This window comes from Coregonus lavaretus (genome assembly GCF_964263955.1).
Source record: "Coregonus lavaretus genome assembly, chromosome: 16".
NCBI lineage: Eukaryota > Metazoa > Chordata > Actinopteri > Salmoniformes > Salmonidae > Coregonus > Coregonus lavaretus.
Window position 1 is genome coordinate 2,344,324 of NC_140003.1, and position 21,822 is coordinate 2,366,145.

The following is a 21,822-nucleotide window of genomic DNA, read 5'->3' on the forward strand; positions in this document are numbered from 1 at the left end:
AAAAAAAGAGTTGGGTATAGTGGAATCGGTGAGGGTAACCAGAAGTGGTCAAGTGATCATTGTTTGTGTTTCTGCTGGTCAGAGGGAGAAGGTGCTCGGAGTTAAACAAATGGGGGCAAGAAATGTGAATTGTTTCGCTCTCAAGAAAAGGGTGCCATTGAAAGGAGTGATTGCTGGGGTAGCAGTAAATGTAAAAGTGGACCAACTGAAGGGGAAGATTCCCGGTGATTGTGATGCTCGTCGTTTGGTGCGACGCAAACAGGGTGGCGAGAGTGGGGAAACAGAAGAGTCAATGTCTGTTCTTTTGAGATTTGAAGTTGAGTCTTTGTCCGACAAAGTGAAGTTAGGATATGTAAGTTATCAGTACGAGCTTATGTGCCGAATATGTTACGATGTTACAGGTGTCAAACTTATGGGCATGTGGCAGCAGTGTGTAGGAGGGAGGTTCCAAGGTGTGAGAAGTGTGCAGAAGGGCATGAGACAAAGGAATGTGTAGCATTGGGGAAGGTAGTGGTATGTCCTAATTGTAGGGGTGCCCATGGGGCTGTGGATCAGAAATGTCCCGTGCGAGAGAGGCAGTTTGAGGTTTCCAGGGTAAGAGTAGTGAAGTTGTCATATGCTGAGGCAGTGAAGAAAGTAGAGGAAGATGGGTCAAGGGGGAGGAGTGGTGAGAGTAGTAGATATGTACCAGTACAGAGGGATAGGCCAACAAGTGATATATGTTTCAGTAAGATTGGAATTTTAGCATTTATAGCAATGGTTGTTAATTGTACTGCAGGGATGGAACGTAAATCAAAGAAAATTGAGGTTGTGGTGGCAGCTGCAGAGAGGTATTTGGGTGTGCGAGACTTGACATCAGAAGAGTTACAGGGTGTGTTAAGTGGTGATGTCCCATCCTTTCAGGTTGAGGGCATGAGGTAGGAATAAATAGATTTAAATAGTGGAGTAGGGTGGTGTTAAGTTATTTATTTTTTATTTTTTAGGAGAAAAAATGAATTTCTGAGTGTAGTGTTAGATGGTAGTGCATTTCTTTATTTTATTTTTCAAGTAAAATATAAGGGAGTTGTACTCCAGTCTAGTAGGTGGCAGAAATGCAACATATTGGATGGCAACAGCCGTTAAACCTCATCGAAGAAGAATCCGCTTCTTAGCTGACTCAGAGGCCAATCAGAGCTCTTCGATAGCTCAACAGAAATACACCAGTAGCCAATCCCGTTTTGCCTATAGAAAAACGTGGAAACAAAATGGCGCAGTCCATAATTCGTGCTGTCAGACGAGCTGTCCCACAGTAAGTTAGAAATTCAACACTCAATGCTGTTGTGAACGAGACTTTGTGTGAGTGCAAATTACTACGGGCTTCAGTAAACCGAAACTGAGATCTTTTGTCGACTGGCATGTCGTAAAAATACAGCTGTTGCTCACTTACCAGCATTAGCTAGTTATAGCTACTTTCTGCTAGCGGAGTCAGTCAACAACAGTGACATTCCCAAGTAGTTCAATCACATGCTATTTCCATTGTAATTACCATTCGAGTTGATTACAATCACCTGCGTTTCGTTACAATGTTTTATCTCCGTGCCACGGGTAGTAGCTACTGTGGTTCCAATTTGCACATGTATCTAGAATGTAAATATATCACTTCACGCTATATGTTTTGAATGCAGACTTATTTTATTGTGAACTGGTTTGATACAGTAACTAGATACATTTGGAGTCGCATGTGCTGTGTTTCTCCGCAAGCTAGGTTGTTGACAACTTGACATACGGTAGACCAGGGGCGTTAAACTCACTCCATGGAGGGCCTAGTGTCTGCAGGTTTTTCATTTCAATTAAGTCCTAGACAACCAGGTGTGGGGAGTTTCTTACTAATTTGTGACCTTAATTCATCAATCAAGTACAAGTGAGCAGCGAAAACCCGCAGACACTCGGTCCTCCGTGGAATGAGTTTGACAGGTGTACGGGATTTGTAGTGTCAGAGAGGGATAGCCATAGTGTGCAAATATTTTTGCTTCTCAAAACAGATCAATCTTAAACACATGCCTCACCTGATACAATACTTGGGTGATATTATATCTTAACATTGCATAATACTATAATGGGTGTAAATGTAATGAATGGGAAGGACAACAGGTTTCAAATTAGTTGCATATTTATTGTGTAATAGGCCTATCCTACATAATTGCACTAATGTCATCAGCCCAAGATGTACTCTTAAGGAGCCTACCATTACTCCTTAAGGTCCAAGGACCTTATATTATTTTCAGCGCTAGACTGGCTCTGGCGGCCAAAACGGCCCAATACTCAATCTAAATGTGAATCAATTCTGAATTGTGATACGGTTTTAGGAACATAAAGCCCTTTACTTTCATATCGCATCAAAATAATTTCACAAATGCAAAATATACACTTACTGTGCACTGTTTTAACCGGCTTTATCACAGTTGCAGTATTTTTCAGTGACAACACGTTTCTGGTGGCCGCCTTCCGTTACACACAGGTGTTCAGAGCATGCTAGATAGCTAATTAGCACAGGTGGTCCCTCTGTCTTTCGTCTGTATTCTGTAAACACGCACTGTAGATGTGGCCGTGTGGGAACACTAACCCTATAAACGTGTATCAATTTAACCTTTAGTTTTTTGAAAATTATTTATCGCTTCCAAAACCGGCCTGTCACATCTGCACTTAATTCGTTTGGTTGAACTTAATGAGGAACTTCAAACTGTTTAAACGTCAATTACAAAGGAGGCAGTGTGGTTTGTAGTTCTAGTAATCTGTCTGTCATTGGGAAACATGGTGCCAGGTGGCTCTACTTCAAGGCAGTTGAATTTCCAGAGGTGCAACAGTGACTCGCCCCCAGCTAATCTGCAGTGTGAAGTGACTGTCACGCCAATCTGCTGTTGGAGTGTGTGAGGTGCACAGTGATAGTGTTTAATGCCTGAAGGGTTTAAGAATGTGTGCTTAGTGTCAGTAATTAGGACCACCAGAGGAAAACAACTAGGCTAAATTCATTTGGGATTTTCATGCTGTTTGAAATGTGATTGTTTTGTAAATTGTATTTGAAAGTTTGTTATAGACTCTTGGAAGATTAGTCCAAATGAGGACCAAAAGACATCCAAATCGCAAAGGAAAAATACCCTGTTGATTATTAGTTTGTTTTAAAGTGTTGTGTGTCCACATATAATCAGCAGGGGGAAAAATCCTATCTTAGAAGTATTTTGATACTAGACATTATCCGAAAATTCATGAAATACACAAATTCTCAGTGGATGCGAACTTGGTCCATGCATGTGTTATAGCAGTGTACAGATGCGGCCGGAAGATGAATCCCACTGGGCAGAGACCAGTTCAACGTCTAGTTTTAATTTACATTTGGTTGAGTTGTCAACTAACATGAATTAATCGTAAAATCAACTACAAAATTCACCGTCATTGGATTTAGATTAAAGGTTGGGTGAAAAAAATGAAACAATTCCCTCACATGATGACCTTTTGCAAATCCAGTCAGTTTAACACGTTGATTCAACGTCATCACTTTTCAATTTTTGGTTGAAATGACATGGAAGCAATGTTTATTCAACCAGTTTTTGCCCAGTGGGATGTGTGTTTTAGTTTTATGGTGAGACCTTGAGCTGTAGCCTTGGAGTTGGCGTCAGGGCCGACTGCTCTTTGTCACAAACACCCTCATGTCAAATATGCAACAGCATCCTGGAGGAAACGTTGACTGCCGCTATGAAGTCGACAAGTGATGAAAGTCACCTAGAGCTTGTCAATTAGGTAGCCGGGGCCTGGACCTTGTACGTTAATAGGCAGTTTCCCTTTTCAGGGTCTGCCAGGCTTTTATAGCACAGGTTATTTAAAAAAACTAGTGTAATGTCCACCTATAACATTTTCAATTAAGACCTACTGCAAAAAGTTGCGTGGATACTCTGCAATCATGGCAGACTGTTTCGTAAAGTGGCGTTTTGCCTAAATTGGGAGGTAGGTTTCCGATCAACACAACACGTTATATTTTACAGTGAAGGCTGCAGTAGAAGCAAACTCCTTTGTTGGTGAGTCTTTCTTCCGTCTGTGCGCGATTGATTGGGGGAATGGCTGGCTCACTAAGAAACTCTTGAAGGCTCTCATTTTTTGGATTAAGTAGGCCATGTTAATATTATTTCACACCTTGATATCTCCTCCCACTGTGCAAAAACTGGTTAAATCAACGTTGTTTCCACGTTATTTCAGCAACAAAAAATTAAATGTGATGACGTTGAAACAACATGGAAAACTAATTGGATTTGAAAAAAGTCATCAATGTAAGGGAATTTAGTCATTTTTTTCAACCAACTTTAAACTTTTTATTTTTATCCAATGACATGCTGAAATGTTCGGTTTATTTCACGTTGAATTCACATTAGTTGGCAACTCAACCAAAAGTAAATCAAAACTAGACGTTGAAATCAGAGGAGAATGGTGGGAGGAGCTATAGGGGGAAAGCTCATTGTAATGGCTGGAATGGAATCAATGGAATGGTACCAAACACATGATACAATGTGTTTGACTCCGTTCCATTTATTCTAAACCTTTTTTTTTTCTTTTTTTTTTTTTTTCACCTTTATTTAACCAGGTAAGCCAGTTGAGAACAGGTTCTCATTTACAACTGCGACCTGGCCAAGATAAAGCAAAGTAGTGCAATAAAAACAACACAGAGTTACATATGGGGTAAAAAACTATAGCTTCTCCCACCAGCCTTCTCTTTTTGAAATGACGTCTGTACCCAGTGGGTTCTTTGTCTATAAAAAATAATATGAGCCGCATGCGATTGAACAAGTCACAGGAAACATGCGCTGCATTCATTCATATATACAGAATATTGCATATATAGCCTACAGAAATTGGTTCATTTATGCCCTAAAATTCATTAATATGGGCAGAATATTGTATATCAATTTGTTCACATGGGCAGAATATTGTATACAATATTTGATCGTTAAAGGCCATGAAAAAATAAACAACGTGCTCAACTCCGCCCTATATAAACTTAAATTGGGTGCTGGATCCTCGTATATTATCCAAAGAACAGAAATAGGACAGCACTCCGGTAAATAAACTGTTGCCCTCTTACTTCAAGGACACTACAGACTTTTTGAAGAAATTAGAGACTTGTTCACTGGACTCAAATAACTTGTGTACTGTGGATGTCTCTAGCCTTTATGTGAATATTCCTCATCAAGATGGTTTAGATGCGATTAAACATTATTTGAATCAAAGAACAGAACTGGATCCCCCCACTCACTACTGTTGAGCTTGACTAATGAAATATTGACTAAGAATAATTTTCAGTTTGAAGACTATTATCTTCAGGTTCACGGAATTGCTAACTGATCGCCAGTTGCGCCTAATTATGCTAATTTGTTTATGGGGAAATTTGAGTTGGACTTTGTATACGATAATAATCCTTGACAGGGAACTCTCTTAATTATCCCCATTTGGGTGAGAGGATCAAGGTTTGAGGTAGAATAACATGTAACATGAAATATGTTGTATATCTCCTTAAGTGTTCCTGTAACTTTTATTATGTGGGTAAGACCAAACATGAACTTAGGAAATGTGAGCATAAGAGCTTCATTAGCAACCATGATGAAAAATCACCTGTTGCCAGACATTTCAATAGCCATAATCATGAAGTATGTTCCTTATGTTATGGCATTGTGTTGGTTGAGGAGGCGATAGGGATAAATTACTTCTCAGAAGAAAGCCATATTGGATAGACCGCTTGGGCACTCTTGCCCCAGCAGGCCTTAATGAGGAATGATATTTTTCTTGTTTTTTTGAAGTACGTTATAAATAGGCCAAACATTTAGGTAATGACGTCGTGTATTTGTATTGTGTGTCCATATATCTTTATTTGATTTTCATGTTTCCCCCACAGCTCCCTCTGCTGGGATCTCTTGATTGGGTCAATACTGACTGAATTTATAATTATGCCCATCTGTGTGGTATTGTCGTTGTGACATTGACTGCCATTGCTTTGCACGCTGAAGAAGGGCTCATACCCAAAACTTTCATGCGGCAATACAAATATGTCAATTTAAGTTTATATACCAGAGTGCTGTCCTATTTCTGTTCGATGGTTAAAGGCCAACATTTGCTCGTTTCAATTAAAAAACACTCTTTGTAACATGTCTAACTATAGAAATTGAAACATTATGATTTATTTTAGTGTGCGCAGAATGGCTGGCTTGGGAACTCGTTTAAAGCCGCCTATAGGTCTACTACAGTGCCTTCTGAAAGTATTCAGACCCCTTGACCTTTTCTACATTTTGTTACATTACAGCCTTATTCTAAAATGGATTAAATGAAGATAAAAAAAATCCTCAGGAATCTACACACAATACCCCATAATGACAAAGCGAAAACAGGTTTTTAGATTTAAAAAAAACATAAATACCTTATTTGCATAAGTATTCAGACCATTTGCTATGAGACTCGAAATTGAGCTCAGGCGCATCCTGTTTCCATTGATCATCCTTGAGATATTTCTACAACTTGATTGGAGTCTGTCTGTGTTAAATTCAATTGATTGGACATGATTTGGAAAGGCACACACCTGTCTATATAAGGTTCCACAGTTCACAGTGCATGTCAGAGCAAAAACCAAGACATGAGGTCGAAGGAATTGTCCTTAGAGCTCCGAGACAGGATTGTGTCGAGGAACAGATCTGGGGAAGGGTACCAAAAAATTTCTGCATTGAAGGTCCCCAAGAACACAGTGGCCTCCATCATTCTTGAATGGAAGAAGTTTGGAACCACCAAGACTCTTCCTAGAGCTGGCCGCCCGGCCACACTGAGCAATCGGGGGAGAAGGGCCTTAGTCAGGGAGGTGACCAAGAACCCGATGGTCACTCTGACAGAGCTCTAGAGTTCCTCTGTGGAGATGGGAGAACCTTCCAGGACAACCATCTCTGCAGCACTCCATCAATCAGGCCTTTATGGTAGAGCGGACAGCCGTAAACCACTCCTCAGTAAAAGGCACATGACACCCCCCTTGGAGTTTGCCAAAATGCACCTAAAGACTCTCAGACCATGAGAAACAAGATTCTCTGGTCTGATGAAACCAAGATTGAACTCTTTGGCCTGAATGCCAAGCGTCATGTCTGGAGGAAACCTGGCACCATCCCTACGGTGAAGCATGGTGGTGGCAGCATGATGCTGTGGGGATCTTTTTCAGCGGCAGGGACTGGGAGACTAGTCAGGATCAAGGGAAAGATGAACAGAGTAAAGTACAGAGAGATCCTTGATGAAAACCTGCTCCAGAGGGCTCAAGACTTCAGACTGGGGCGAAGGTTCAACTTCCAACAGGACAACGACCCTAAGCATACAGCCAAGACAATGCAAGAGTGGCTTCGGGACAAGTCTCTGAATGTCCTCGAGTGGCCCTGCCAGAGCCCGGACTTGAACCCGATCGAACATCTCTGGAGAAACCTGAAAATAGCTGTGCAGCAATGCGCCCCATCCATCCTGACAGAGCTTGAGAGGATCTGCAGAGAGGAATAAGAGAAACTCCCCAAATACAGGTTTGCCAAGCTTGTAGCGTCATACCCAAGAAGACTTGAGGCTGTAATCGCTGCCAAAGGTGCTTCAACAAAGGACTGAGTAAAGGGTCTGAATACTTATGTAAATGTGATATTTCAGTTTTTTATTTGTGATAAATTTGCAAACGTTTCTAAAAACCTGTTTTTGCTTTGTCATTATGGGGTATTGTGTGTAGATTGATAATTTTAGGGCAAGGTTGTAACGTAACAAAATGTGGAAAAAGTCAAGGGGTCTGAATACTTTCATAATGCACTGTATATCTACACTGTTCAACAATATAAATGCAACATGCAACAATTTCAAAGATTTGACAGAGTTACAGTTCAGACCCTAATCTATGGATTTCACATGACTGGGAATACAGATACGCATCTGTTGGTCACATATCCCTTTTTAAAAAAGGTAGGGATGTGGATCAGAAAACCAGTCATTATCTGGTGTGACCATTTGCCTCATGCAGAGCAACACATCTCCTTCCCATAGAGTTGAATATGCTGTTTATTGATGTCTGTGGAATGTTGTCCCACTCCTCTCCAATGACTGCGATGTTGCTGAATATTGCCGGGAACTGGAACACGCTGTTGTACACGTCGATCCACAGCATCCCAAACATGCTCATTGGGTGAGATGACATGTCTGTTGAGTATGCAAGCCATGGAAGAACTTGGACATTTTCAGCTTCCAGGAATTGTGTACAGATCCTTGTGACATGGGGCTGTGCATTATCATGCTGAAACATGAGGTGATGGCAGCGGATGAATGGCACAACAACAGGCCTCAGGATCTCGTCACGATATCTCTGTGCATTCAAATTGCCATCGATAAAATGCAATTGTTTTCATTGTCCGTAGCTTATTCCTGCCTATACCATAACCCCACCGCCAGCATGGGGCACTCTGTTCACAACGTTGACATCAGCAAACCACTTGCCCACACGACATCTGTCCGGTACAGTTGAACCTGTGATTAATCCGTGAAGAGCACACTTCTCCAGTGGCCATTGAAGGTGAGCATTTGCCCACTGAAGGTTGTTACAATGCCGAACTGCAGTCAGGTCAAGACCCTGGTTAGGACAACGATCATGCAGATGAGCTTCCCTGAGACGGTTTCAGACAGTTTTTGCATAAGTTCTTCGGTTGTACAAATCCATAGTTTTATAAGCTGTGTGGGTGGCTGGTCTCAGACAATCCCGCAGGTGAAAAAACCTTATGTGGAGGTCCTAGGCTGGCGTGGTTACACGTGGCTGCGGCTGTGAGAGCGGTTGGACGTACTGCCAAATTCTCTTGAACAACGTTGGAGGTGGCTTACGGTAGAGAAATGAACATTCAATTCTCTGGCAACAGCTCTGGTGGACATTCCTGCAGTCAGCATGTCAATTGCACGCTCCCTCATCTGTGGCATTGTGTTGTTTGTCAAAACTGCACATTTTAGTGTCCTTTTATTGTCCCCAGCACAAGGTGCACCTGTGTAATGATCATGCTGTTTTATTAAGCTTCTTGATATGCCACACCTGTGAGGTGGATGGATTATCTTGGCAAAGAAGAAATGCTCACTCAAATTTTTTTGTGGCCAAAATTTGAGAGTAATACGCTTTTTGTGTATATGGAAAATGTCTGGGATCTTTTATTTCAGCTCATGAAACAGCCTAAAATTGATTAAATAATTGTTTTCCCCTCATCAATCTACACACAATACCCCATAATGACAAAGCAAAAACAGTTTTTTAGAAACTTTTGCAAATGTATTACAAATCAAAAACTGAAATATCACATTTAGATCAGTATTCAGACCCTTTGTTGAAGCACCTTTGGCAGCGATTACAGCCTCGAGTCTTCTTGGGTATGACGCTACAAGCTTGCCACACCTGTATTTGGGGAGTTTCTCCCACACTTCTCTGCAGATCCTCTCAAGCTCTCCAGAGATGTTCGATCGGGTTCAAGTCCGGGCTCTGGCTGGGCCTCTCAAGGACATTCAGAGACTTGTCCTGAAGTCACTCCTGCGCTGTCTTGGCTGTGTGCTTAGGGTCGTTGTCCTGTTGGAAGATTAACCTTCGCCCCAGTTTGAGAACCTGCACCAGAGTGCTCAGGACTTCATCAAGGATCTCTCTGTACTTTGCTCTGTTAATCTTTCCCTCGATCCTGACTAGTCTCCCAGTCCCTGCCGCTGAAAAACATCCCCGTGGCATGATGGTGCCACCAGCATGCTTCACAGTAGGGATGGTATTGGCCAGGTGATGAGCGGTGCCTGGCTTCATCCAGACGTGACGCTTGGCATTCAGGCCAAAGAGTTAAATCTTGGTTTCATCGGACCAGAGAATCTTGTTTCTCATTATCTGAGAGTCCTTTAGGTGCCTTTTGGCAAACTCCAAGCGGGCTGTCTTGCCTTTTACTGAGGATTGGCTTCCGTCTGGCCACTCTACCATAAAGGCCTGATTGGTGGAGTGCAGAGGAATTCTGGAGCTCTGTCAGAGTGACCATCGGGTTCTTGGTCACATCCCTGACCAACGCCCTTCTCCCCCGATTGCTCAGTTTGGCTGGGTGGCCAGCTCTTGGAGTCCAAACTTCTTCCATTTAAGAATGATGGACGCCACTGTGTTTAATGCTGCATACATTTTTTTGTACCCTTCCCCAGATCCGTTCCTCAACACAATCCTGTCTCGGAGCTCTACAGACAATTCCTTCGACCTCATGGCTTGGTTTTTGCTCTGACATGCACTGTCAACTGTGGGAACATTATATAGACAGGTGTGTGCCTTTCCAAATCATGTCCAATCAATTGAATTTACCACAGGTGGACTCCAATCAAGTTGTAAAAACTTCTCAAGGATGAATAGAAACAGGATGCACCTGAGCTTAATTTAGAGTCTTTTATAGCAAAGGGTCGGAATACTTATGAAAAAAAGGTATTTCTGTTTTTAATTTTTTATAAGTTTGTAAAAACAATCTAAAAACCTGTTTTTGCTTTGTCATTATAGGGTATTGTGTGAAGATTGAGGAAAAACATTTATTTAATACATTTTAGAAAAAGGCTGTAACAAAACGTTTCCAAACTTTTTGCAATGGAAAAGGAAAAACAAGCGTTTTTTTAATTGGACAAGCACCCTGTTTGAGTCGTTTCTTCTGTTTCGTGCCTACTGAACCCGACCCAGGGTTGGAAAGCAGGAGGCCAAGAAAAACTTAAGTCACACATGCTAGTCCCTATTTCTGACTGTAGCCTCATGTTTTTAGCCCTATTTCATCTGTTTAGGCTACTGCTTTAATGCCCGCCCAGGCCTGGTGAGACCAAAGAACCATTTTTAAAAGCCGATCTCCCTCATTTTCTCCCCTTGTAAAATACATTAGACTTTGAAGCCTAACTCAAGCGGGAGATCATTTATTTTGTCTGTTCGGATTTAACAGAAGTGCCCCGAAAACATGGAGTGAAACTGTGTGTGTGTGCGCATGTGCTCAGAAATACTTTTTCTTCCTCTTCTTTTCAAGCCAGTACATCAATAAATCGCTCTATTACCTGTTGTTGACCCAACTTAAGCTGGCCTTTGAAATGCGTTACAGAGCATTAAGTTAACATATGTTGCAGTTGGATAACAAGGCTCTCGTAGAACGGGGTTGGGGGACCAGCTGAGTAAATTGTGCTGTGGATGGGATGGCAAGAGGGAGACAGAGCAGAGAGAGAGGCCTGCACTTTTCCCAAGGCACGCACACACATGGGCACACACACACACACACACACACACACACTGTGGAGGATCCCATACAGCTAGCTGATGGATCAGTTACCCTGGGTCCCCACAGACACAAAAAAACAACCAGCCCCCCAAAACAATGCCTGGGCTCTGGGAACGAGGGCCTTTGATCCGCGGCAACATCCTTGGCCGAGGAGCAGGGGCTTCCTCGGTGTCTTCAGAGCCCAAGCATATGGGATCGCATCTGTACAAACAGGGTCACAGTGGAATGTGGAACAATGCAACAAAATAATCTTGTTCTGGAGAAGAACGTGGGGTGGGGGGGAGGGGGGGGTGGGCGTGGGCCTAACAGGGCGGTTTGTGTGGTTTAGAGATTGAGCGTGTTTGTAGGATGGAATGATCAGTGTGGGCAAATATGCACAGTGTTTTTAATGATAACAAGAAAGTGGGAGATTTGTGTGTTTGGCTTAAAATTACACGTGGTGAGCCAGTGGTGTGATGAAATCTCCCGTAAAACAATAAACCTTTTCGGATTAGCCAAGAGTATAGGCCTATAGCAGGGTTTTTAACATGGAAAATGTTTGCGGTCTTAGCGAAAACTGCATTGTGTGTACTTTTTTGACTAAATGTACCTTTTGAGTCCATTGGTTGGTTGGCGAATAGCCCTTGCCCTAGGCCTGTTTCTCTTATGTCAATCACTGACAGCCACTCAATCATTTGTAGTAATCACGATTATTTGTAGTAATCGTGGTCAAATTATCGGGGGGGGGGGCATTGATTTTATTAGTCACACTCATTCAGATATCATATATTCAAACATTTCTCTCTGCCCCATGGCAAAATGAGTAGATTTTACAGTTGAAGTCGGAAGTTTACATACACTTAGGTTGGAGTCATTTAAAACTATTTTTTCAACCAATCCACACATTTCTTGTTAACAAACTATAGTTTTGGCAAGTCGGTTAGGACATCTACTTTGTACATGACACAAGTAATTTTTCCAACAATTGTTTACAGACAGATTATTTCACTTATAATTCACTGTATCACAATTCCAGTGGGCCAGAAGTTTACATACACTAAGTTGACTGTGCCTTTCAAACAGCTTGGAAAATTCCAGAAAATGATGTCATGGCTTTAGAAGCTTTTGATGGGATAATTGACATCATTTGAGTCAATTGGAGGTGTACCTGTGGATGTATTTCAAGGCCTACCTTCAACCTCAGTGCCTCTTCGCTTGACATCATGGGAAAATCAAAAGAAATCAGCCAAGACCTCACCAAACTGTAGACCTCCACAAGTCTGGTTCATCCTTGGGAGCAATTTCCAAATGCCTGAAGGTACCACGTTCATCTGTACAAACAATACTACGCATGTATAAACACCATGGGACCACACAGCCGTCATACCGCTCAGGAAGGAGACGCGTTCTGTCTCCTAGAGATGAACGAACTTTGATGTGAAAAGTGCAAATCAATCCCAGAACACCAGCAAAGGACCTTGTGAAGATGCTGGAGGAAACAGGTACAAAAGTATCTATATCCACAGTAAAACGAGTCCTATATCGACATAACCTGAAAGGCCGCTCAGCAAGGAAGAGGCCACTGCTCCAAAACCGCCATAAAAAAGCCAGACTACGGTTTGCAACTGCACATGGGGACAACATCATGCTGGCAGCATCATGCTGTGGGGGTGCTTTGCTGCAGGAGGGCCTGGTGCACTTCGCAAAATAGATGGCATCATGAGGAAGGAAAATTATGTGGATATATTGAAGCAACATCAAGACATCAGTCAGGAAGTTAAAGCTTGGTCGCAAATGGGTCTTCCAAATGGACAATGACCCCAAGCATACTTCCAAAGTTGTGGCAAAATGACTTAAGGACAACAAAGTCAAGGTATTGGAGTGGCCATCACAAAGCCCTGACCTCAATCCTATAGAGAATGTGTGGGCAGAACTGAAAAAGCGTGTGCGAGCAAGGAGGCCTACAAACCTGACTCAGTTACACCAGCTCTGTCAGGAAGAATGGGCCAAAATTCACCCAACTTATTGTGGGAAGCTTGTGGAAGGCTACCCGAAACGTTTGACCCAAGTTAAACAATTTAAAGGCAATGCTACCGAATACTAATTGAGTGTATGTAAACTTCTGACCCTCTGGGAATGTGATGAAAGAAAGAAAAGCTGAAATAAATCATTCTCTCTACTATTATTCTGACATTTCACATTTTCACATAAAAATTAAGTGGTGATCCTAACTGACCTAAGACAGGGAATTTTTACTAGGATTAAATTAAATTTACATTTTAGTCATTTAGCAGACGCTCTTATCCAGAGCGACTTACAGGAGCAATTAGGGTTAAGTGCCTTGCTCAAGGGCACATTTACGTCATTTAGCAGACGCTCTAGTCCAGAGCGACTCACAAATTGATGCATTCACCCTATAGCCAGTGGGATAACCACTTTACAATTATAATTTTTTTTTTTTTGGCGGGGGTAGAAGGATTACTTTATCCTATCCCAGGTATTCCTTAAAGAGGTGGGGTTTCAAATGTCTCCGGAAGGTGGTGAGCGACTCCGCTGTGTGTGTGTGGGGGGGGGGGGGGTAGAAGGATTACTTTATCCTATCCCAGGTATTCCTTAAAGAGGTGGGGTTTCAAATGTCTCCGGAAGGTGGTGAGTGACTCCGCTGTGGGGTGGGGTGGGGTGGGGTGGGGTGGGGGGGGGGAATTGTGAAAAACTGAGTTTAAATGTATTTGGCTAAGGTGTATGTAACATCCGACATCAACTGTAGGTCTGCGCGATTTGGACAAAATATCAAATAGCTATTTTTTTTGGCTAGATATTGCGATTATGAATTGCCATTTTCAAACACTTGGGTGAAAAACTTGGCAATTCCATCAGACATGGTTAAAACAAGTGTCAGGGTAGAAAGCATCACTTTTAAAATGATAATATGAAAACATACTGTGCTAACTTAATTAAAAACCAAATGAAACAACTATTTTCCAACATTGATAATAGATAGGATTATTACACACCTACGTATAAACAAACATAAATTTTTAACATGATCATCAAAATATAGTGTGCTATAACTGCAGCACTTATTCATTCATTAATGAATAACATTACGAGTTCCTATTTCACCATTATGAGTTCTTAAATAACGTAAGTTATTTATTTATTTGTTCAGGCAGCCATAGACTGCAGATGGAATAGGAAGCTTATGAATGTGTAATTATGTATAAGTAGGATCAATCGTTATTATAAGTCAAAGTGCCTAAACATGTAACACGTAGCCTACCGATTGCAAGGTGCAGCCTGTGTCCAAAACATTGGAGTCTTGTCCAGTTATTCAACGCGACATGTTTCAACTTCTACCTTTTAATTTTGTTATACAGTGTTGGGATGGCGACTTGGGAGAAATATGTGCGAGATGGAATCTTGTATCTCCTGTTCAGCTTGTTTATCATCTTCTTGAAGCCGTCTTTGCTGACTGTGTAAATAGGAACCATTACTTTTGCTCAGTGATTTCTATGTGACTACGGGATGCTTTTTCATAGAGCGTTACACTTGAAAACGCATTGGCAAACGATGCCTGTTTAACGTAGGTGCCTGGTTGCAGAGTATGTGAGCAGAGCTGAAATGGAGCCAATTTGACTGGAGCGCGGAGCAAGTTTCCCAAAGGCCTTCTCGCCCGCTCCAGTAGAGCTCAAAGTACATTTTCCATTTTAGTCATTTAGCATACTCTCTTATCCAGAGCGACTTACAGTTAGTGAGTGCATACATTTTTCATACTGGCCCCCCGTGGGAAACGAACCCACAACCCTGGTGTTGCAAGCGCCATGCTCTACCAACTGAGCTACAGGGGACGCCGCATCCCTACCCAGCCTGGCAAGAGTGGCCCGATGGGTGTTAAGCATCCCCAGTTGCAATCAAGGAGAGGGTTTTCTCCACTGCTGGCCTGCTCTCCAGGCACCATCGCATGAGGCTTAAGCCACAGTCTCTGGCCAAACTTGTGTTTGTAAAAATGAATTCAAAGGCACTGAGCCTAAATAAGGCATTTTTCATTTAATTTGTATTTAATTCTAAGTAAGTCACAGCCTATGCGCAATTTATAGACTACATTGATTTAATACAATAAAATGTTGTTTAAATGCTGAGCGCTTAATGTCCCTGCCAGCCTATTGTGTCACACTCGCTTCACAATTTATTTATTTGTAGGCTATAGCCTTGAAGTAATTTAAATAATATAGGCTAAATAATTCATTTTCATTCTTTCTTAGGCTACCTGTCTGGCTCCTGACCTATTTAGTGTTTATATGCTGTTTTAATACGACATGTAGCCTATTTGAAATGATGATCGCTTCTTACAGTCACCTTTTCATATTTATTAATATACTTTTCATTCAAATCATATTGTTTGGTTTCAATACTTCAAAACCAAGTGGTAGATCAGGTAGTCACGAATGGATGGGTGTTGGTTAGGGCTGTGGCGGTCATTATATTTTGTCAGCCGGTGATTGTCAAGCAAATAACTGCCGGTCTCACAGTAATGGACCGTTAATTAACATAAACACATTTAGCATCTCCTGGCTCCCACACATTACATTTGACATTTTAGTCATTTAGAAGACGCTCTTATCCAGAGCGACTTACAGTTAGTGAGTGCATACATTTTCATACTGGCCCCCCTTGGGAATCGAACCCACAACCCTGGCGTTGCAAACGCCATGTTCTACCAACTGACCTACTTTGGAACATCTACATTTTAAAAAGCCTAATAAATCCATGCGATATAGCCTACACCATCACAATAAATCCAATATTTATTTTAGGCAGGTCTAAAGAAACATGATATGAAGAAAATGTAGTCTATTTCAGATGAACAGGATAGCATACTCTGAGTTGTCGTTACTGTATGTTAGGCCCTGATCTGGCTATGCCATATGGCTGTGGGCTACAATAGTTCATTTAGCAGACAAGATTTGCTTAGAATTCTGTGGTATTATTTTATAGTATGAAGAATACAATTGAACATAGCTGAATAAAATAGAAAGGATATTTTCTCCAAATGAGTTGAGGGAGTCCACACATGCGGCTGTTCTGTGTTGAGCGGTTAAGAAAGAAACAGGTCCTCCTATATGCTTAATTTAGAGTTATTTATGCTACTTTAGTTGTGATACAAAAGTTGGGCTATATGTTTTGATTTTTTTTTACATTCTAAGGCTGCAGGATGCGACTAATGATGATTAAAAAAAAGTTGCATGAAAGGCATGAGCTCTGCTTTGCGTATTGAAGATTTTGGAAGAATTGTCCACATTCAATTTTCTCTCCCCTGTCAAGGGGGGGCTAAAATGTTTTGCTCACGACAACATTTTCCTTAGGGCCTCCCAAAAGGCTAGGGCCGGCTCTGACCGTATGTGTGCATATGGATGTGGGTACACAGACTCACGAGCCACTGCGGCCCCTCATGATGAGTTAAGATTTTTTGTGGCTGCCACCCCCATCAAAGTTGCCCATCCCTGCTCTAGGCTATTTGTTTTGTTCAGACATTGAAACGTTTTATTGAAGGAAATGTACTGTATGGCTTTATGCTCTAGCCCTATGAGTCCTCATTGTAAAATGTTCCCCTGAAGTTGTTTGCTTGATGGCTGCATTGTAATGTTCTGTTTATAGCCATCCCATTTATTTTGAATAGTACCTCTTCTGAGAAGCCCACCCAGTCTCCTTTTTTGGGGGGGGGGGGGGATTAATGTAAGGCCTGTTTTAGTGGATCTGCATTGGAACATGCAATGTAGGCACGATTAGCATTCTCTAGGCTTAATAGGCTCCTGATGGAGAGCATAGGGTTGGTACAGTACATACCCCGCTTAGTATTAATTGGGTAGCAGGCATATTTGCGTGTGGGCTGGGATATTACTTCCAGGTTCAGTCTGAGTCTCTCCGTCTGGATTTGCCCTTAGGCACATATCTAGAATCAGTTTATTGGTACCTCCCCTAATTGTAACTATCAGGGGGAGAAATCCCACAAACTGACCTTAGATCAGTGACTAGATGGAACGTCATCACCCATCTCAACGACTCTGTTTGCACAGTGTTCCTCTGGTCTTCTCACAGCACGTGGGTTGGATCTGTCGCCACGGTGATGGTTGCATGACTGTTGCCAGGAAGACGATGAAGATGTAATTTGGGCCAGCATTTCCTGTCTGATGGAGCCAACTACAACACCTAATGAGTCACAACGCTGGGGTTTACAGCACACACTGTTTGTTGACTGGCCTTGGTGGGGGTTTTAACGAAGTGTGTGTGTGTTTGCACGCATACCTGAGTGAGTCAGTGGGTAGATGGGCTGAGGGATTTTATGTGTTTCTATCTGTGTGTTTGACAGTTAGTGCTGTTGTTTTGTGTGTGTGTGCGCATGCAGGGGACTTGTGAATAACTGTGTGCATCAAATGTGTGTGTGGGGGTTAACATAGGTTACATTTATGGCAGTGGTTGGTTGTAGTTGCAGTTCCACGTCCGGTCTCTTGGTGTCAGTGTTGACAACATTCTGTGGTGAAATCAGCTATGAGGTGTTTGATTGACTCTCCTTAGTTGTAGCAAGTGTCTCACATCTCTGCATCTCTTTATATTAATGAGATACACAAGCTCTCAAAATTATTGATTGAATATCTGAGTCTGTTTTGCCTGGACTGTCAAAAAGGTTCAGCACTGCAAAGTTATGCACCTCAGAAATCATTTTACCTGACTGAGCCGTCTTCATTAAATGGGTTATCAAATGTTGAAATAATAATAATAATAAAACTGTAACCACTGGATGGATGGGGTCTGTATTTTTTTATGGACATTGAGAGGTCTTGGAGAAGTTTTTCAAGAAGGCCAACACAACCCTGTCAGATGTTTTGTCTGTTCATTGCCAATATCAAAGTGTATAGATAAAAAAATAACCATTTATGTACAGCTCTACTGTACATCACAGTTCTCCGATATGCTCCCTGGTTGACCGTATCAGGGCACATTTCTTTTGACTTGAAGGTTATTCTATTGCCATGACATGTAAAAAAAATAATAATAATGTTATATCACTCTGAACTGATTGCATTTTACATAAACGAAATAGGCATGCTTATTATATTTAAATGTAGACTATAGAATATCCGCTCCACCCTCTTATTTTTAAGCTCATGAATCGCCAATACTATAGGCTTGTATTGTATAATTACAACAAATACAAGTCACAGGACAGGAATTTAAAATGAGGGTCTTAGCATTCATGGATGTGCAATCCTCCTCGTTTTAATAGCCAGATATAAAATGAAATATTAAAAGAACATAAGCAGTAAGATGTCTGGTAATAATGGGAACAGATTTCCCATGGTGAAGCAGAATGTAAATGGAGGAATGGGACCCTGAGGATGGGGGTTGGCAGTGTGTGTGTGTTGGGGGAAGGTCTTGGTTAGGGGGTCTTGGGTGTGCGTGTTTTTATGTGTGTGTACTTGCAGCAGCATGGGTTAGGTCTTCTGTAAGCCCCCCACTGTTTACAATGTGTAGAAAGAAGAGCTTGTCTAAGGCTGGGGAAGGGGACTGTGTCTGGGTCTTGGCTACTGACATGAGAGTGGGTCTGGGGAAGGGGCCTAAGACAAGTACTGTAAAATAGGGGCTAAAGGAAGGATGAAAGGGGTAGGCTAGGTTGAGGATAACCCCAATCTGAAACTGCCTCTCCTCCCTCTGCACCACCTGGACATGTTTACCTTTTTCCTCCTCAGTATAGAGTACCACAGTATGAGTCATAATACCCGTAAAACCTAGCGGTCAAAGAAGGAAATGGTTCCATAAATTTTTCCACCGTTCATTTTTCCCATAGGGGATTTTAGAAACACTTTAAAATAAGGGCTGTGTTTCCTGCAGGCTTACCCTTGTGTGTCGTTTTGATAACCGTGTAAATCAGATTTGACTGAGTTACAGTTCATATAAGGAAATACATTGAAATAAGTTCATTAGGCCCTAATCTATGGATTTCACTTTACTGGGAATACAGATATGCATCTGTTGGTCACAGATACCTTAAAAAAAAAAAAAAAAAGCTAACGGCATGGATCAGAAATCAGTATCTGGTGTAACCACCATTTGCCTCATGCAGCGCGACATATCTCCTTCGCATAGAGTTGACCAGGCTGTTTATTGTGTCCTGTGGAATGTTGTCCCACTCCTCTTCAATGGCTGTGCGAAGTTGCGGAATATTGGCGGGAACTGGAACACGCTGTCGTACACGTCGATCCAGAGCATTCCAAACATGCTCAATGGGTGACATGTCTGGTTAGTATGCAGGCCATGGAAGAACTGGGACATTTTCAGCTTCCAGGAATTGTGTACAGATCCTTGTGACATGGGGCCGTGCATTATCATGCTGAAACATGAGGTAATGGCGGTGGATGAATGGCACGACAATGGGCCTCAGGATCTCGTCACGGTATCTCTGTGCATTGAAATTGCCATCGATAAAATGCAATTGTATTCGTTGTCCGTAGCTTATGCCTGCCCATACCATACCATCATGGGGCACTCTGTTCACAACGTTGACATTAGCAAACCGCTTGCCCACACGTCGACATAGACGTTGTCTGCCATCTGCACAGTACAGTTGAAATCGGGATTCAACAGTGAAGAGCACATCATGGAAGGTGAGCATTTGCCCAGTGAAGTCGGTTACAACGCCGAACTGCAGTCAGGTCAAGACCCTGGTGAGGACGACGAGCACGCAGATGAGTTTCTCTGAGATGGTTTCTGACCGTTTTTGCAGAAATTCTTCAGTTGTGCGAACCCACAGTTTCATCAGCTGTCCGGTTGGCTGGTCTCAGACGATCCCGCAGGTGAAGAAGCCGGATGTAGAGGTCCTGGGCTGGCTTGGTTACACATAGTCTGCGGTTGTGAGGCCAGTTGGACGTACTGCCAAATTCTCTAAAATGACGTTGGAGTCGGCTTATGTTAGAAAAATGAACATTAAATTCTCTGGCAACAGCTCTGGTGGACATTCCTGCAGTCAGTATGCCAATTGCACGCTCCCTCAACTTGAGACATCTGTGGCATTGTTGTGGGATAAAACTGCCCATTTCAGAGTGGCCTTTTATTGTCCCCAGCACAAGGAGCGCCTGTGTAATGATCATGCTGTTTAATCAGCTTCTTGATATGCCACACCTGTCAGGTGGATGGATTATATTGGCAAAGGAGAAATGCTCACTAACAGGGATGTAAACACATTTGTGCACAAAATGTGAGAGAAATAAGCTTTTTGTGCATATGGAAAATTTCTGAGATCTTTTATTTCAGCTCATAAAACATGGGACCAACACTTAACATGTTGCATTTATATTTTTGTTCAGTATATACAGTTGAAGTCGGAGGTTTACATACACCTTAGCCAAATACATTTCAACTCAGTTTTTCACAATTCCTGACATTTAATCCTAGTAAAAATGCCCTGTTTTAGGGCAGTTAGATCACCACTTTATTTTAAGAATGTGAAATGTCAGAATAATAGTAGAGTGTTTTTATTTAAGCTTTTATTTCTTTCATAACATTCCCAGTGGGTCAGAAGTTTACATAACTCAATTAGTATTTGGTAGCATTGCCTTTAAATTGTTTAAATTGGGAAAAACGTTTCGGGTAGCCTTCCACAAGCTTCCCACAATAAGTTGGGTGAATTTTGGCCCATTCCTCCTGACAGAGCTGGTGTAACTGAGTCAGGTTTGTAGGCCTCCTTGCTCGCACACACTTTTTCAGTTCTGCCCACACATTTCCTATAGGATTGAGGTCAGGGCTTTGTGATGGCCACTCCAATACCTTGACTTTGTTGTCCTTAAGTCATTTTGCCACAACTTTGGAAGTATGCTTGGGGTCATTGTCCATTTGGAAGACTCATTTGCGACCAAGCTTTAACTTCCTGACTGATGTCTTGATGTTGCTTCAATATATCCACATAATTTTCCTTCCTCATGATGCCATCTATTTTGTGAAGTGCACCAGGCCCTCCTGCAGCAAAGCACCCCCACAGCATGATGCTGCCACCCCCGTGCTTCACGGTTGGGATGGTGTTCTTCGGCTTGCAAGTGACTCCCCCTTTTTCCTCCAAATATAACAATGGTCATTATGGCCAAACAGTTCTATTTTTGTTTCATCAGACCAGAGGACATTTCTCCAAAAAGTCTGATCTTTGTCCCCATGTGCAGTTGCACACCGTAGTCTGTCTTTTTTAATCGCTGTTTTGGAGCAGTGGCCTCTTCCTTGCTGAGCGGCCTTTCAAGTTATGTCGATATAGGACTCGTTTTACTGTGGATATAGATACTTTTGTACCTGTTTCCTCCAGCATCTTCACAAGGTCCTTTGCTGTTGTTCTGGGATTGATTTGCACTTTTCGCATCAAAGTTCGTTCATCTCTAGGAGACAGAACGCGTCTCCTTCCTGAGCGGTATGACGGCTGCGTTGTCCCATGGTGTTTATACATGCGTAGTATTGTTTATACAGATGAACGTGGTACCTTCAGGCATTTGGAAATTGTTCCCAA

General features: G+C 42.1%; 1 protein-coding gene across 1 annotated transcript in view; it reads left to right on the forward strand.

Annotated features, from left to right (window-relative positions):
• Positions 1–1,229: 1,229 nt before the first annotated feature.
• Positions 1,230–21,822, forward strand: part of clybl (citrate lyase beta like) — a 194,833-nt gene continuing 174,240 nt past the window's right edge. The window contains exon 1 of the mRNA XM_084179614.1: positions 1,230–1,288. Within this exon, the coding sequence (XP_084035740.1) occupies positions 1,245–1,288 (44 nt within the window). The 5' untranslated portion in view covers positions 1,230–1,244. The remainder of the gene's footprint in view (positions 1,289–21,822) is intronic.